The sequence below is a fragment of the Hyperolius riggenbachi genome, chromosome 6 (genome assembly GCF_040937935.1).
Source record: "Hyperolius riggenbachi isolate aHypRig1 chromosome 6, aHypRig1.pri, whole genome shotgun sequence".
Classification (NCBI taxonomy): Eukaryota; Metazoa; Chordata; class Amphibia; order Anura; family Hyperoliidae; genus Hyperolius; species Hyperolius riggenbachi.
In genome coordinates this window covers 220,679,171-220,697,384 of record NC_090651.1, presented here as the reverse complement: position 1 = coordinate 220,697,384, position 18,214 = coordinate 220,679,171, and the positions used below count along the sequence as shown (strand labels likewise).

The 18,214-nt window shown below is 44.1% G+C and overlaps 1 protein-coding gene across 1 annotated transcript in view; it reads left to right on the top strand.

Annotated features, from left to right (window-relative positions):
- Window positions 1-18,214, top strand: part of LOC137522126 (claudin-16-like) — a 57,768-nt gene that overhangs the window by 27,829 nt on the left and 11,725 nt on the right. The window contains exon 3 of the mRNA XM_068242156.1: window positions 618-736. Within this exon, the coding sequence (XP_068098257.1) occupies window positions 618-736 (119 nt within the window). The remainder of the gene's footprint in view (window positions 1-617; window positions 737-18,214) is intronic.

Genomic DNA, 18,214 nt, shown 5'->3' with positions numbered 1-18,214 from the left:
GTATCTAACTACCCTTTAACTACCAGGTGGGAGCTCCCTTCATACACACCAGCCACACATCTCAAGCAGCATAAGCCCTTTGGATGCGTGTACTGAGGTGCACCTCAGTGCACAAAATGGTGGATCACACGTTAATTGAGGGTAGGAGTGCCTCCTCACATATTGCTCAGGCGGATGTTTAGATATAAATCACAAGTATAGCACATTACATAGTTCCAATATTGGCTTCACTCCGCTTCTCCAAAATTCCTGATTAAAGAGATTCCAGCTCAAAACAGCATATAGCAGGTAGAAAGTAGCTCAGATGGCAAAGCGTGACAGGTTAGCATCAGAACAGCGTTAGTGCCAGCAACAGTCATATAAGCTTCCATTCAGCTGAATACAGTAACATATAGCACATGAACTTCCTTAGGCAATGGGAACATGCCCAACAAGCATTGTAAGCAAGCAGCAAGCGTGACACGCTGATAGTACACAGATACGTACTTGACTAGATGTGTCCTGTATTGGCAATCTTGCCTTAGATCATCAGGCAGGAGTCTCTCAGCAAACAAGCCCTCAGTGGTGATCCTCCAATAAGGTGTTGCTATATTCTGTGTCGACCTCAACGTTCTCAGGCTCCCAGATATCCTTAGGCCGGGAAGGCAGTGATGAGGTGTCCAGTCCCCCAGGACCAGCTGGGCCAAAGAAGGAGAGCCGGGTAGAAAAGGCAGCCAGAGAGTTTGAGCAACATGCGGTAACGCCAGCTATAGCCCCGACATGTTTCACGAGCTTCCTGCTCGTTTCCTCAGGGGGCGTGGCTCACCGCTCAGTCATCAGGGAAGTGCTAAATAGGCCAAAGAGACCAATCGCGCAGCCGCGGGGCGGGACATCGAGGCCACGCCCACCGCCCAACGGCGATGACGCGCATCAACCCCCAACACATCCACCTCCCGCCGCATCAATCTGGCGTTCGGGTAAGCGGAAGAGGGAGACGCGCGCCAACCGCCGAGCGCAACACGGAGACCAGCCGCCCAGAGGATCCGGGCTAAGACGGAACTCTGTGCGCGCATGCACAGGACGGGGGGCGCGGCCCCGCCAGGCCGCCCAGAGGCACACTCACACATATCAACAAGGTACATATACAATGTCATTCAAATGCCATGTGAATACCAAAATCTAGCCTGCAATACAAATTTATTATATAATCAGCTGCAGCTATCAGAAGACCCTAGCCTGCCAACCATAATATATATGTGGCAGGTAGGATGGTTATATGCTACACCTAACTCATGCAAAATCCAAGCTATAAAGCAAAAAATTGTCCACTGACGGTGTCAGGAAAACCACACGCAGTGAGAACAAACGGCCACCCAGATGGGGGAAAGAGACAATGTCTCAGAAGGAGGAAGACATGGGGCAAACGCCACATTACAGCAAGTATCAGGATTTAGGTTGGCAGAAACGAGGCAAAACCCTCCATCTCATTCAAACCAGGGGGAACTGTCGCTTTAAGATCAAAGATCCACCGACATTCTCGCTGTTTTAGCAATCTATCTTGATTGCCACCCCTGATAGACCCATGAATACGGTCCAGGCCCACAACCCTCAGATTCAACAAACTGCACCTGGGGCAAGATACCCGCTCGCCCCCCTCTAGATCCGTCAGCATTAGCCATTATTTCTGAGATCAGTAGAAGGTTTGAAATGATACTGTAGGTGTGTTTTTAAAGAGACACTGAAGCGGAAAAAAAAAATATGATATAATGAATTGGTTGTGTACTATGAATAATTACTAGAAGATTAGCAGCAAAGAAAATATTCTCATACTTTTATTTTCAGGTATATAGTGTTTTTTCTAACATTGGATTATTCTATAATATGTGCAGATTACACAACACTCAGCATTCAAAATGATTCTTTCAGAGCAGTCTGTGAAGTAATGACCTCTCCTCTAGCAGAGGAAAAGTAAATAGTCCAGGAACAGTTGAGATAATAAAAGTCAGATAACAGCCCTCTCCACGACTAACTTAGTCAGAGAGCTTAATGGCTTGTTTGCATAGAGATAACAACTGGAGTTTCTCAACTCTTCCTGTACTGGAAACAATTAGACTGATGTATCTGATCTGAATGTTTTATTTCTTAGCTGTACTACACATACAAATCATAATATCATAATTTTTTTTTCGCTTCAGTGTCTCTTTAAGTAGCTCTCCTCCCACGCATGGATGTCGTCTATGTAAAACCTCCACATGCTCACATAAGCTCCCCTGTAAAATCAGAAACAGTCCTTTTTTATTTTCTTCCCAAAAAAGGAAATGAAAGAGAGATGGCAGAAGAAGAGAAGGCCATCATTCCAGAATTGCAAGTAAAACATTGCTTTTAGTTAGAGATGGCCCTAACTGTTTGCCCGGCGAATAGTTCGCGGCGGACAAGGGGTGTTTACGTTCGCCCCCTCAGGCGAATACATGGGGTGTTCGATTTTCCCTCTATACAATATAATGGTATAATGGAGCCAAACTTTGACCCCTCACCCCAGACTCAGCAGACACATGGCAGCCAATCAGCTATCCCTCCCACCTGGACCTCCCCACCGCCTATCAGAAAGCCAGCACAGCAGCCATTTTGCAGTCTGTGTTTGGCTTCTGTGCTAGGCAGATCAGGGAGAGTGTGCTGCTGACAGGGTGAGCATTAGATAGGTCTGTGCTCTGAGTTCTCACTGCAGATTTTTGCTGTTACCACATTGTTTTGAACAGAAGTCCTTCTTAGGGCTTGTACATTGTTTTTCTTGCTATTGTATTGCTGCTCTGTGCCCAGTGGACAAGTAAGCTGGTCCTAGTAGTGCACCGACCATAACTCAATAATCCTTCACTACCACTACTGGCATCTAGTATCCACTATTGCCCCCTGTATAAGGCCTCAGTCAGTGCAGAATCAGTGTTTTTTCGGTCACTTAACCCTGAATGAACTACGTCAGCCTGACCATAGAGGCAGGAAAACCGTGATCGCCTGCACTTCCACGAACATGCACACAAGCACAGCGGCCACTACACACCACTACACAAAGACTGCCGCCGAGAGGACCAACATTTATGTCCTGGAGGTGCCAACTAGCAAAAACAATGATTTGCTCACCTGACATTATCACTAAAGCTCTTTGTGGTTGTTTGCAGTATGTTTAACATGGTGTTTCACCTGTCAGTGTGAACCGGGCCTAACCCTTACGCTACCTTATCGCCGTGCACGCACACTGGACATTTTAAAGCACTTAATTCCACAAATTTACTGCAATTTCTTCCCTTTAGAGAGTAAAACACGACTCTGCATCAATGACATAATTTTTGGTGGGACCCCCTCCGGCTTGCCACGGTCCAGGTGTTAGGCCCCTTGAAACAACTTTTGCATCACTTGTGTGGCCAGAAACAGTCCTTATAGGTTTTAAAATTCACCTGCCCATTAAAGTCTATGGCGGTTCGCCAGATTCTCCTGTTCGTGAACTTTTGCGGAAATTCACATTCAAAGTTCGCGAACCGAAAATTTGATGTTCGAGCCATCACTCATTTTAGTAACAGGGCTTCTTTGTTCTCTTTTAGGCTGCATTCACACTGGTAATAAGAAGGTTCCGCTTAGCGGAATGAAACAGATCCAAATGGATGCTATGCAGAGCTATAGAATCCATTCACATCAGTCCATTTGGAACGGATCCTTTAGGTCAGTTCCGATAAAGGGAACACAACTTTGGGTCTGGCATGAGTTTTCCGGATCAGCTGGACAAAGCGGATGTAGACGGAATCAATGCTGGCCTATATCTATCTATCTCACTAGGCTGCTGGCCATGTATGTTTCATAAATACTCACCTACCACCGTCTATTCAGATCCTTGCTAGAAATGCCAGTATACCAATTCCAAATCCCCATCACAAGCATCTGGCTACAATTGCGTTGCAAACGATCAATGAGAATCATCCCTCCACAGGGAGGACACTCATTAATGAGTGATGGACTAATGTAAAATCCTCCCTGGTGCTCAGGGAGGATTCCCCTTGGTCTTTAACAAACTAATGGGAGACTAATGCTTCTGATGGAATTGGTTTACTGGCATTGGTATACTGGCCAATAGAGGAACCATATCACATGCCCCAATAGAGTCGCATCCTTATGTTAGATGGGATTCAACCTAGTGCATTGTTCTCCTCCTTGCACTTCCTGTTAGTGGTAACAGCTATCTGATGAGGGATCCCTGCAGTTCCTACAGGAGACCCCTATAAATATTAGACAAGCAGTTGTGTTTACTTGTTTGTTTCAAATACGGTGAATTGGATCACTTCACAAAAAATTCATATGAACAGGTACTGGGATTTGTTGCATCTCCGTTTTAAGGGCCATATCCCATCTGATATAGGGACATAGCTCTTGAAGCAGAGGATAGGGCCAATGCTGCCTTTTTTCAGAGTACTGCCTCCTCTGCTGACTGTCATTTAAGGGTGAGGGGGGAACCCTTTTTTTTTGGGGGGGGGGGGGGGGCAGTTTACCATGTAGTGGAACACATTCATCAGTATGAGCAGCTTCTCCTGCTATGGTAGCATAGCAGGAATAGCATGAGTTGATGTGAGCAAAACTGCACATTATTATACTGAATCAAGCCTGAATGCAAACTCCTATAATGTGCATCAATCACCAGTAGTAATTTATGTTCTGGTTACTTCAGCCTTACAGAAATTTAGTACATCAGGCTCTTAGTGTGTTGGCATATTCTCTGTAATATACATTAAAGCTGCATGTTTCTGAGTTCAGATATGCATTATTGTGTAGAAATAACTGATTATTTATTTAAGCTTGAGACAGGTCTACAGTAATAGGGACTCGGAGTTGACACATGGGTGACTGAGTCAGCAACAAATAATTACTGCTTCTAGTTGATACAACTTGATTTCAATATATCTTATGCTGGGCATACACGGTTCATTTCTGCCGCTCGATTCTCCGCTCGATCGTTTTTAGCCGCTCGATTCTGCAGTCGATTTTCTTATCTTCCGCTCGTTTTTCTTATCTTTTTCTATTCACTGCTATCTGGAATCAAGCGGCAAAACGATCAAACAGGAGATCGGATTATTCTTCAGGCATGATACAGAACTGGATCAGAACCAATAAATGCTATTTCTTTTATTCTTGAAATTGCCAGTGATAGCAACTAGTTATAGCTAGTAGTCACTACTAGTGCTGGCGATTAGTCGCATCAAACTAGTTGCTAGCAGCGTAGTCATCGGTGTGTCCTGGCCCTAAGGAGGGGGTCCAAGAAAATGTACATAATGTATATACCTGTTGCTATGCATGATAACTGATAACCCTTTTTACACAATGCTTCTATCCATTTCAGGTCATAATTTAGTTTCTAATATAAGAGAAAGTAGCCTTTTAGAAAATGAAAATAAGCATTTTGATGATGAACTTTTTGTGGTAGGTGTGACTGGAAAAGGTGTTGCACCTCCTCATCTCAGAGATTGTTGGATGTTGCTTGTATGCAGGTGGCTAGTGGTAGTTTAGTATTGATCAATGTAGCAGTCACAGATCAGCACCACGGACAGGGGCGGCTGCTTCTGCTGATGCTCGCTCAGATCATGGCATCTGCTCTGTTGGAAGGCCATGCTTGCTTGCAGTGGAGAGATTAATGTCCTTTTGTGTTTTGGGCTAATACAAAGGCTAACAATATGTGCTACACATGTCTATGAGGCAGTGGACAAGGCTAATAGATATGATGAATAAGTCATTTATTACTGCCATAGGAGACCACTAGGGAATTGGCACTTTCCTGCTCATCAAAGAATATTATCATAAATATCTTCAGTGAATTTCTAGCAAAGATTATTTCCTAGGATAAATGTATTTCATAAGATTTCCAGTTTCTCTTTAGATATGTTTATTTAATGAAAATATATCTTGTCTTGTGAAGCTGACTGAAACAATGCTAGATTTTGTAGTGCTTTTCCTTGATTCTGTTGGAAAGATTCAAAGAGGCTGATTCACTAAGCTGCGCTGCTAAAGCAGCAGTAGTTAGAGAAGGTAGCAGGCTGGGCACATCCATTTAAAAATGCCTGTTTTATTGAAAAAAGCTTAAAACCACATGTAAGTCCAGGCCAACAATCACAAGGAAAGAGAGGGTGCACAGGCTATACAGCCCGTACACCTTGTGATTGTTGCCATGGACTTATATGTGCTTTTAAGCTTTTTTTTTCAATAAACAGGCATTTTTAAATGGATGTGCCCAGCCTGCTACCTTCTCTAACTACTACTGTGATGCTCTTTCTCTGGGCTTAGAGCACTCCATTGAGCCTCAGCAGCTGGTCTTGTGCACCTTTTCTACACAATCTACTGCGCTGCTACAGCAAGAGCACTGCAGATCATTTTTCAGCAGCATGGGCAGGCCCCACTGGATTCAGCACTGCGTAGTAACATTTATGGTGGCACTGTAAAATGTAATGCCTAATGATTCAAATAGATCATCCAATAGCAAATATTTTATCAGTGTTCAAATCTTGTGTGATATAAAACTTCTATGGCTAAAAATCTTGTCATAATCCTCCTTAGCGGTAACCCCAAGTCAGGCTCGGGACAGAAATCCGTAGCTGACATTTATAACCCCGAGCTGAATCCATGGGTGGTGTGTAATGTGCAGGGCTGCCACAGATGTATCTTGCAGTAGGATTTTTAAGGTCTAAAAGCTTGTGAACAAAATTGCACCGCTTTTAGACAAATTCTAAAAGTAATCATACCACTAGGAAGGTTAAAACATCTTCCAATCACATGCTTATCAGTGTAAGGGCTGTTTCACACTGTGGGCGATTGGGGGACATTAGGGTTGTGATTGCTGAAAGATTGGTGACCTTTAAAAGAAAATAAATATGGAAGCTTCCATATGTCTCACACCTCAGGTTCCTTTTAATGCTAATTCAAGCAGACAAGGTCCTGCCCCATTTCTGGCTGTATAGAAAGGAATGGGGAAGCAAATGTAAGGGATATGTCACAGCTAGTGTTGGGCGAACACCTGGATGTTCGGGTTCGCGAACGTTCGCCGAACATGGCCGCGATGTTCGGGTGTTCGCGTCAAACTCCGAACATAGTGGAAGTCAATGGGGACCCGAACTTTCGTGCTTTGTAAAGCTTCCTTACATGCTACATACCCCAAATTTGCAGGGTATGAGCACCTTGGGAGTGGGTACAAGAGGAAAAAAAATATTTGAAAAAAAAGCTTATAGTTTTTGAGAAAATTGATTGTAAAGTTTCAAAGGAAAAAATGTCTTTTAAATACGGAAAATGTCATTTTTATTTGCACAGGTAACATGCTGTTTGTCGCCATGCAGTCATAAATGTAATACAGATAGGAGGTTCCAGGAAAAGGGACCGGTAACGCTAACCCAGCAGCAGCACATGTGATGGAACAGGAGGAGGGCGGCGCAGGAGGAGAAGGCCACGCTTTGAGACACAACAACCCAGGCCTTGCATGAGGACAAGAAGCGTGCGGATAGCAATGCATTTTGTCGCCATGCAGTCATAAATGTAATACAGATAAGAGGTTCCGTAAAAAGGGACTGGCAACGCTAACACAGCAGCAGCACACGTGATGGAACAGGAGGAGAGCACAATGCTATACAGTGGTGGGTGAGCGGTGTACTACTATTCCCAGCAGCAACACAGAGCACAATGCTATACAGTGGTGGGTGAGCGGTGTACTACTATTCCCAGCAGCGACACAGAGCACAATGCTATACAGTGGTGGGTGAGCGGTGTACTACTATTCCCAGCAGCGACACAGAGCACAATGCTATACAGTGGTGGGTGAGCGGTGTACTACTGTTCCCAGACGCGACGCAGAGCACAATGCTATACAGTGGTGGGTGAGCGGTGTACTACTATTCCCAGCAGCGACACAGAGCACAATGCTATACAGTGGGGGGTGAGCGGTGTACTACTATTCCCAGCAGCGACACAGAGCACAATGCTATACAGTGGTGGGTGAGCGGTGTACTACTATTCCCAGCAGCGACACAGAGCACAATGCTATACAGTGGTGGGTGAGCGGTGTACTACTGTTCCCAGCAGCGACACAGAGCACAATGCTATACAGTGGTGGGTGAGCGGTGTACCACTATTCTCAGCAGCGACACAGAGCACAATGCTATACAGTGGTGGGTGAGCGGTGTACTACTATTCCCAGCAGCGACACAGAGCACAATGCTATACAGTGGTGGGTGAGCAGTGTACTACTATTCCCAGCAGCAACACAGAGCACAATGCTATACAGTGGTGGGTGAGCGGTGTACTACTATTCCCAGCAGCGACACAGAGCACAATGCTATACAGTGGTGGGTGAGCGGTGTACTACTATTCCCAGCAGCGACACAGAGCACAATGCTATACGGTGGTGGGTGAGCGGTGTACTACTGTTCCCAGACGCGACACAGAGCACAATGCTATACAGTGGCGGGTGAGCAGTGTACTACTATTCCCAGCAGCGACACAGAGCACAATGCTATACAGTGGTGGGTGAGCGGTGTACTACTATTCCCAGCAGCGACACAGAGCACAATGCTATACAGTGGTGGGTGAGCGGTGTACTACTATTCCCAGCAGCGACACAGAGCACAATGCTATACAGTGGTGGGTGAGCGGTGTACTACTGTTCCCAGCAGCGACACAGAGCACAATGCTATACAGTGGTGGGTGAGCGGTGTACTACTATTCCCAGCAGCGACACAGAGCACAATGCTATACAGTGGTGGGTGAGCGGTGTACTACTATTCCCAGCAGCAAAACAGAGCACAATGCTATACAGTGGTGGGTGAGCAGTGTACTACTATTCCCAGCAGCAACACAGAGCACAATGCTATACAGTGGTGGGTGAGCGGTGTACTACTATTCCCAGCAGCGACACAGAGCACAATGCTATACAGTGGTGGGTGAGCGGTGTACTACTGTTCCCAGCAGCGACACAGAGCACAATGCTATACAGTGGTGGGTGAGCAGTGTACTACTATTCCCAGCAGCGACACAGAGCACAATGCTATACAGTGGTGGGTGAGCGGTGTACTACTATTCCCAGCAGCGACACAGAGCACAATGCTATACAGTGGTGGGTGAGCGGTGTACTACTATTCCCAGCAGCGACACAGAGCACAATGCTATACAGTGGTGGGTGAGCGGTGTACTACTGTTCCCAGCAGCGACACAGAGCACAATGCTATACAGTGGTGGGTGAGCAGTGTACTACTGTTCCCAGCAGCGACACAGAGCACAATGCTATACAGTGGTGGGTGAGCGGTGTACTACTATTCCCAGCAGCGACACAGAGCACAATGCTATACAGTGGCGGGTGAGCGGTGTACTACTGTTCCCAGCAGAGACACAGAGTGGCAGTAAACACAATGCTATACAGTGGTTGGTGAGCGGTGTACACAGAGTGGCAGTAAACACAATGCTATATAGTGTGGGTGAGCGGTGTACTACTGTTCCCAGCAGCGACACAATGACTGGGGGGACCCTGGCTAGCCTGGCTGGAGAGAGAACTACCCTGCCTGCCTACCCAAAGCTAAACCCACAGACAAATGGCGGAGAAATGACGTGGATCGGGTATTTATTTACCCGAACCACGTGACCCGTTCGGCCAATCAGAGCGCGTTCGGGTCCAAACCACGTGACCCGTTCGGCCAATCACAGCGCTAGCCGAACGTTCGGGGAACGTTCGGCCATGCGCTCTTAGTTCGGCCATATGGCCGAACGGTTTGGCCGAACACCATCAGGTGTTCGGTCGAACTCGAACATCACCCGAACAGGGTGATGTTCTGCAGAACCCGAACAGTGGCGAACACTGTTCGCCCAACACTAGTCACAGCCAGTCTGGATAGCAAAGCAGCAATCTGAAGCACCTCTGTTTTCTTGGCTCTTATTTTCAGTTTTAGTAAATATTGTAAGTTTTTTCTTCTCTTCAGTGATTCTTTCCATTTAGCTGAGAACATTCTCTGTACTGTATTCCACCTTCTGCATTCCCTATCAGCGCACACTGCTAGACACTCTGTGTGGCCGAAGGAATCAATATGCAAATCCTTCCATTCTCAGGGGGCTTTGCACAAAGCGGATTCAGAACTGAATATCTAGCCAGTCTTGTGGCAGTTAACTATCCCTCCCCTAGGGGGTTGGATACAGCAGGTTCCATATGTTCTCATCAACCACAACAAAAACTGGAGAGTTGATCTGATTAGGGATGAATGCTAATCCCCTGTGGCCACTTAGGGCTCATTCACAGTAGATAGCTTGTTAATTTGTGCCCATTATCAGCAGTGTCTGCTCAGTGAGTACAGCTTCTACATTGTACCACATTCTCTTACCTGTTGCATTGTGGCAGAAATAAATAATAATAGACGAAAATATGCAGCCTTGCCGTGTAAAGGTATCATTGTAATATTTTAATCTGTATATATTTGATGTCCACATTTTTAGTTTTGCAGTATCTTTTTTTTATCTCAACTAGCAAACAAACACTGTGTCAGTTGTTCTTTTTCTGCAAGGATGTTAAGGTAAGTTAGGTAACCCTGCAGTTAGAGGGATGTGACATTTACCATGTTTATTTGCTTTTAAAGTGTACCTGAGATGGGGCCAAATGCTTTCTTGAGTGGATGAGCCACATCATGGTATGTTTATATTTTTAAATCCTTTTTGAGGTAGTGTATAGTTTTTTGTGAAAGTCTATTTAAAGCAAGCCTTTACAAGCATGGCCATACTGCGCAAGTGTAAGTATGGTCTGTGCCTGCCAGTGGCATGAAGCATGGAGGAAAAAGCAATGCACATGTGGTTTTATGCTATTGTGCAGGTGCAGACCAAACTCAAACATTCATTTTGGCTCTTCAAAAAAATCTCTACAACACCCTCCCATGTCCGACCTTAGAGTCTTATTAATCCATAACCTGAACTAATGAATGGAAAAGACAAGACAAGACAAGACAAATAACATTTATATTGCGCGTTTCTCCTTGCGGACTCAAAGCGCCAGAGCAGAGCAGCAGCCACTAGGGCGCGCTCTATTGGCAGTAGCAGTGTAAGGGAGACTTGCCAAAGGTCTCCTACTGAATTAGTGCTGGCTTACTGAACAGGCAGAGCTGAGATTCGAACCCTGGTCTCCTGTGTCAGAGGCAGAGCCCTTAACCATTACACCATCAGCCAACGAAAGTGTTGTTTGCACATTGCATTTATGACTCTTTAAAGCAGGGGTCAGGAACCTTTTTGTCTGAGAGAGCCATAAACGCCACATATTTTAAAATGTAATTCCGTGAGACCCATACAATATGATTCAAACTAGGACAGTAGGGCTCACTTCCCTGTTGCCATGGTAATGTGTATACAGTTAATCCGCCGGGCAGCAGAAGTGTCATGCACGTCTTCAACTTCTCTTGGTTTCAGCAAGATCAGCAATTTCTTAGAGATCCAGACAGGAGAAATACCGACTAACAGCTTGTACAATTAGCTAGCTGACTTGGGGGTTGATTCACTTTGTATAACGAGATCCCCGCACTTTGGCCCAATAGGCTGCCTGTCAAGTGACAGGCAGCCTATTGGGCCAATCAGAGGGTGGAAATCTCATTTTATAAAGTCACTGGACCTGACAGGGTCCAGAGTGGGACAATTGGGTGTCGCGAGTAAGTTAGTAGTGCATGCTACAGCAGTAGCGTTCATTACGGTACTTTGAAATTTTATTTGCGCTGCCACACTAAGCTGCCCTACTTGAGCAGTGTAGCTTAGTGAATCAACCCCTACTAATTTGTCTGTGAGCCAGATGTAGCCATCAAAAGAGCCATATCTGGCTCCCGAGCCATAGGTTCCCTACCCCTGCTTTAAAGGATACATGAGGCTCATTAAAGAGGAACTGTAACCAAGGACTGAACTTCATCCCAGTCAGTAGCTGATACCCCCAAAAAAACAGCTGTTTCCAACCGCCAAAAAAGCAGCATCTCCTTCCAGTGACTTCACCTGCCAGCAGTAAAGATGTCGCCATGTGATAAATGTCAGAATGTAAATCAGGAGGAGGAAAGATTTTACAATGGGCAAACACTGACTAAATCATTTATAAATTATTATTGTAAAAATTAAGCACTTTTTTCATTACATTCTTTTCACTGTGCTTCCCCTCTAGGCCTCTTTCACAGTGGGACGATGCGTTTGGTGCGACGTTAAGGACGCATAACATGCCCCTAATACAATGCATTGAAAGACTATAACTTGGACGTTATAGTACATTCTTTAGCCCTGCGTTTGGTGTGCCGTTTTCGTCGCACAGTGATGGAACGAAAACGGCGCATGCGTTACGTTAAAAAAAAAAAACATTACTGAGCATGTGCGACACACACAATGCAGCAAATTTATTGCTAAACGCATAGCATGCAGCACTCTCTAAATATTGCTACACGTTACGCACAACACAACGTGTGCACTGTGAATGTTGCACAGACTTAATATCGCTGTGCGTTAGTCCACGTTAAAACATTTTGTAATGTGTGACTTTAACGTTGCACTGTGAAAGAGGCCTAAAACTACTGTTGCTTTACTTAGGAGTCGCTAGGAGTCTCTTCGTCCCTCACATTAGTTCCACTGTCCCCCTGTTCTTCTGTAGTCCTGTCTATAGTGGTACCTGAGCAGAACGCTACCAACCACAAAAGTGTGACTTCGAGCGGTGCATGTACACCCGGGCCCCCTCGTATGCGCTGAAGCTATTGACCCAGCTGGCTCTGCGGTTGCTAAAGTTCTGAATCAAGAAGCAGATATAGTGTGGCACTCCCTGTAATGTTGAGACCAGTATGCGGGAGGGAGCATATGAAGCTACTAACCACTCTTCGCTACCACAACCCCTTCAATGGGATCCGAGGAATACTTAGGAATCATAGAAGGAAGAAGATAATAAATTGCAATACAATAAATCTGCGGTTGCTACAGACAAGTTAGAGACACAGAGACTCCTAGGGGCTGAAGTAAGCCCCAGGTAAGTAAATCTACACTAATTTAGTTTTCCTCATGCATCCTTTAATTATTTGGCAATAAATTTGCTTTGAGCCAGCGGTTCTTCATATTTTCCCTGTCTGTTAACATAAAGAAAGGATTTGCATTTCACTCACTGTTCAAATGTTGTGAATTATGAGGGCTACTTCTGACTCATGCAGCTGAATAATACTTCATATTTGTTGTTTTGGGAAGGTAAGACTGTTCTTGTTATACTGTACAGTATAGTAAAAAAAGCAACATTTCTTCCTCGTGGAGATCTGCAAGGCTACAGCAAGTTGATGCCACCTAGTGTTCAAACTGAATATTGTGCAACAATTTTTATTTCAGATTGAAAGTAAGTATACAGTAGAGATGCTGACTCCTTTTACACTTAATCAGTTGCTCTCCGTTATAACTGAAAGAAAATGGATTTTCAAAGTAATGTCCTTCCCTTTTTCACAATGCACTGCTATGGAGAAAACACACACTAACGCATACCAATAGTGTAAAAGGGCCCTTAACGTGTACCTGAGATCAGTAGGAAGAAAGATTTTATACTTACTTGGGGCTTCCTCCAGTCCCATGAGCACCGCTGTGTCCCTCACTGTCCTCCCAGGTGGCTCCGTTCGGCCACAATCAGCCCCGGCAATGTGGATCAGACGTGCCAATCGGGCTCAAGTTTTGCTCATTTACGGCTGTCCACACATTCACAGAAGTGACCAACTGAGCCAGTGACCGGGGCTGATTGTGTCCGAATAGAGCCAAATGGGAGGACGGTGAGGGACACATCGGTGCTCATGGGACTGGAAGAAGCTCCAGGTAAGTATAAAATCTTTCTTCCTACTGATCTCAGGTACACTTTAAATTCAGGTTAACTTTGGGTTTCCACTAGAGCCGAGCATCCATCTCTGAGACAGATCCAAATCCCTGTAGCCATGCCATGTACAGCTGTGGGTATTCGGATGTGCTGTCTGAAATTCTGAAGCAGTGCTAGCTTCAGGTTTTTTTTTTCACGCACACAAATTTGAAAGAAACCTATTGATTTCAATAGACTGCAATTCCAGATTGGTGTGCATGAAATCAGGCAGAATCACACTTGGTACAAACGAGCCCATACCCCCTTTTCCCCTTTGAGCTAGAATTAGCAAAAATAGAAGAGGCTTAACTGGGACCTTTGTGTAGCGTTACTCAAATCCAGAAGCTAATAAGTAATACTTAGTAGATTGATTTTGCTTGACTTATTGATGGAAACTCAATCAGGAACAATGGCAATATTTAGCAACTGCATGCAGAGAGAATCACCAGGGAATTTAGGGTCACAATCTGCAGCGACTGGTGTAAAACTGGCAGTAATAGTGCTCTGATTTTTAAACAGATTTAAGCTGCAAAAAGTTTGAAAAGGAGTTGTGAGGTAGTAAAATAGATGCCACTGTCCATTTGATTTCCAAACTGGTTGATATTGATAGTTTGCTGGACCATTTGCCCCTCACATTGGCCTCAATTCACTAAGCTTATCTCCTGTCTTTAATAACGTTTCTAGAGTTATCACCATGGTGATAAGGCATGTACTATTCAGGAAACATTCTACCTCAGGCAAACCTAAAATTAACTCTTCAATCCTTAAAATAACTCCAGAATTCTAAAGTCAAAGACAGGCTGTTAAAGGATACCCGAACTGAAATGTGACACAATGAGATAGACATGTGTATGTACAGTGCCTAGCACAAAAATAACTATGCTGTGTTCCTTTTTTTCTTTCTCAGCCTGAAAGAGTTAAATATCAGGTATGTAAGTGGCTGACTCAATCCTGACTCAGACAGGAAGTGACTACAGTGTGACCCTCACTGATAAGAAATTCCCCTTTTTTACCTGTTTCTTGCACTCAGAAAGCCATTTTCTGCTAGGAAAGTGTTTTATAGTTGGAATTTCTTATCAGTGAGGGTCACACTGTAGTCACTTCCTGTCTGAGTCAGGACTGAGTCAGCCACTTGCATACCTTATATTTAACTCTTTCAGGCAGAGAAAGAAAAAAAGGAACACAGCATAGTTATTTGTGTGCTAGGCACTGTACATACACATGTCTATCTCAATATGTCACATTTCAGTTTGGGTATCCTTTAACTAACTGCGTGTGAAAATAACTACAGAGGAGGTAACTTAACTACAGATAAGGTAACTTAACTACAGAGGAGGTAACTTAAGGAATGAAGAGATAAGATAACTCTCACTGGCCTCAATTCACTAAGCTTATCTCCTGTCTTTAATAACTCTTCTAGAGTTGTTACCATGGTATTAAGGCATGTAGTATTCAGGAAACATTTTACCTCAGGCAAACCTAAAGTTAACTCTTCTGTCTTTAAGTTAACTCTTCAATCCTTAAAATAACTCCAGAGTTAAAGACAGGCTGTTTATTAACTGCGTGTGAAAATATCTACAGAGGAGGTAAATTAACTACAGAGGAGGTAAAATAACTACAGAGGAGGTAACTTAACTACAGAGGAGGTAAATTAACTACAGAAGAGGTAACGTAAGGAATGAAGAGATAAGATAACTCTCTTACTTGCCTTATTATCTCCAGCATGATCTTAGTGAATTGAGGCCATAGTCCGCAGTGTACTGCGCAGGTGCAGTAGTTCTACACCTGCGTAGTACACTTCCGGACAACGTGGACTTGATGGACAGCCGCGCTCGCGCAGGAGCAGTAGAGAATGGCAGTAGAGAATGGTTTGCCTGAGGTAAAATGTTTCCTGAATACTACATGCCTTATCACCATGGTAACAACTCTAGAAGAGTTATTAAAGACAGGAGATAAGCTTAGTGAATTGAGGCCAATGTGGACTTGATTTACAGCGGCACTCGCACAGGTGCAGTAGAGGAGGCCGGCCTCTGCACTGATGGGAACTCCGGGCCGGCGGCTGCGTGCAAAGAGGGATATGTTGGCTGCCAGGGGCTGGAGGAAGCCCCGGGTAAGTATATCATGGGGCAGCATTATTTGGCTGACAATTCCTTTTAAGGGTTACTACACTTAATACAAAAATCTATACTGCGCAAGCCATTTAATAACTGGTCTGGATGCTGTCCTTTCAACTTTAGTGCCGCTGCTGCTATAACTTTTGTTACAAAGCTTTCTGGAAGTTGTGGTAACAGGATATGGTTTTGTGTTGAAGATGCCCAAATGCTTCTCTGTTTGTCTCATTGGGGTAGATAGATTCAATAAACTGCAGTAAGCAGAAATACTTGTGTTAAGACTTACGCATGATGCCGAAGTGCCGAAGACATTACACACATCATTCTGTTTACTGCAGTTTGGTGGATACACCCCACTGATTCATACGTCTCCATAAAGCAGGAAGGTCACTATCTGGAGGGATGCTGGGAAAGAGGGGATGTAATTGAAAGAGTAACTGTATTTAAAATAAGGGAACACAGAATAGAGACACAGAGAGCCCAATATAGTGTAGTATGTACTGGTATGTAGATATGATAAGTATCTATTTATACTCACAAACATGGGTTACCGTCCAGGTAACCACTATATCAGCAGGTGAGGAGATTAGACCTGTCCCCACTCAGGATTAAGAAGTCGCTCTCTGTAGATAGGAAATAAGGGGCAACACCCCTCCACCAAGGGTGGACTCAGGAACTGTATAAGTAGACAGAGGCGCCAAAAGGATAAAATATTCTAAAATGTTTAAAATGAGAGGAGGCAGAGGTGGACTTACCTCCCCCAAGCAGACACACACGAGTGTTGTGTATATTCAAAACAACAAAAATGTATTTATATACTCCAGAAAGTGCAAGTGCAACGCGTTTCGCGGGCATCTCCTGCTTCATCAGGCAATAGTAACGGAGCATAAAACTCAAATAAGTCTGGTGCAAAGCTCACCGCCTCTGTATTTAAAATAAAGTGATTTAAAAATTGTTTATTTTGTACAGTGTTACTTTGAATTTTTTAGTCAGTGTTTACCCATTGTAAAATCTTTCCTCACCCTGATTTACCTTCTAAAATTTATCACAGGTGGTGGCATCTTTAGTGCTGTCAGGTGACGCTCTGGGGAATGTTTGTTTATGCTGTGATTAGAAGCCAGCAAAAACAGTACCTGGTCTGCCAGAATGTTCTGGGAGGAGAATTCCCCATAGCTAAACAGCCTAGGCTGTGACATTACCGGAAGGGCAGGGTTACATACCAATACCAATACCTGGGTTACATACCAGTAAACAGCTATATAGTTAATGCTGAAACCAAGAAAACTGATGCTGAAACCAGGTTAATTAACATAAAAGTGCATATCTTCACAGGTAGTACGGGATCTGTATACGAAGGTTGATCAGACACACACACACACACACACACACACACACACACACACACACACACACACACACAGAATTCAGCGTAAATGAAACAATGGCTCAATCAGGATTCTGGTTGAATCTCTAAAAGGATTCTGGATGCAACTAGTCAGGCACCAGATAGTCATAACATGGAACTAATTAAATAAACCAAAATAGGAAATAGGAATAGGAATAGGAATAGTTTATTTCGCCAAGCATGACTGGGTCATGCCCGGAATTGGGTTTGGCACGGTACATTTGGCTCAGAAGAGACATCAATCGATAGCATAGAGTAGCAGGAACAGAAATTTACAATTACACATGTCAGTAGCAGACGGTTACATTTGCATTTCAATTTCATTTACATTGTACATTACATTTCCTTGCATTTCCAGTTTACATACTAGAGCAGCCGTTGGCTCTGTCCGTGACAGTTCTATGGGCCAAGATGTGAAAATATCACCTAGGTGGAAAGTAAGGAGAAAAAGTGAATTGCATATGGCCCTTTGTGTGCAATGGATTTCATGAGAATTTGCTAAAATTACCGACCAAACCAAAACAGCCATTTTTCCCATCACAATAAAGAACACAATGCTCTGTGTCAAGATGAAGTCAGGGCTGCCGTATTTCCCTCACATAATAACCATTGTGTGGAACAGCAAAGATCAACATTTCATTTTCTGGAAATGATTTGTGCAAAAAAAAAAAAATGTTTTCCTTCAATATCTCTATGATTCTTTTCATTCTGAAGACAGGGAGGAATTGTACAATTCACAATGCAGATCTTTTTTATGCCTACAAATGAATGTCAGTGTTACATCTGTCTGAAATCTACACCATGTTACAGGTTTCTTTTTATCTTTTTAGATGTTAGTCCATG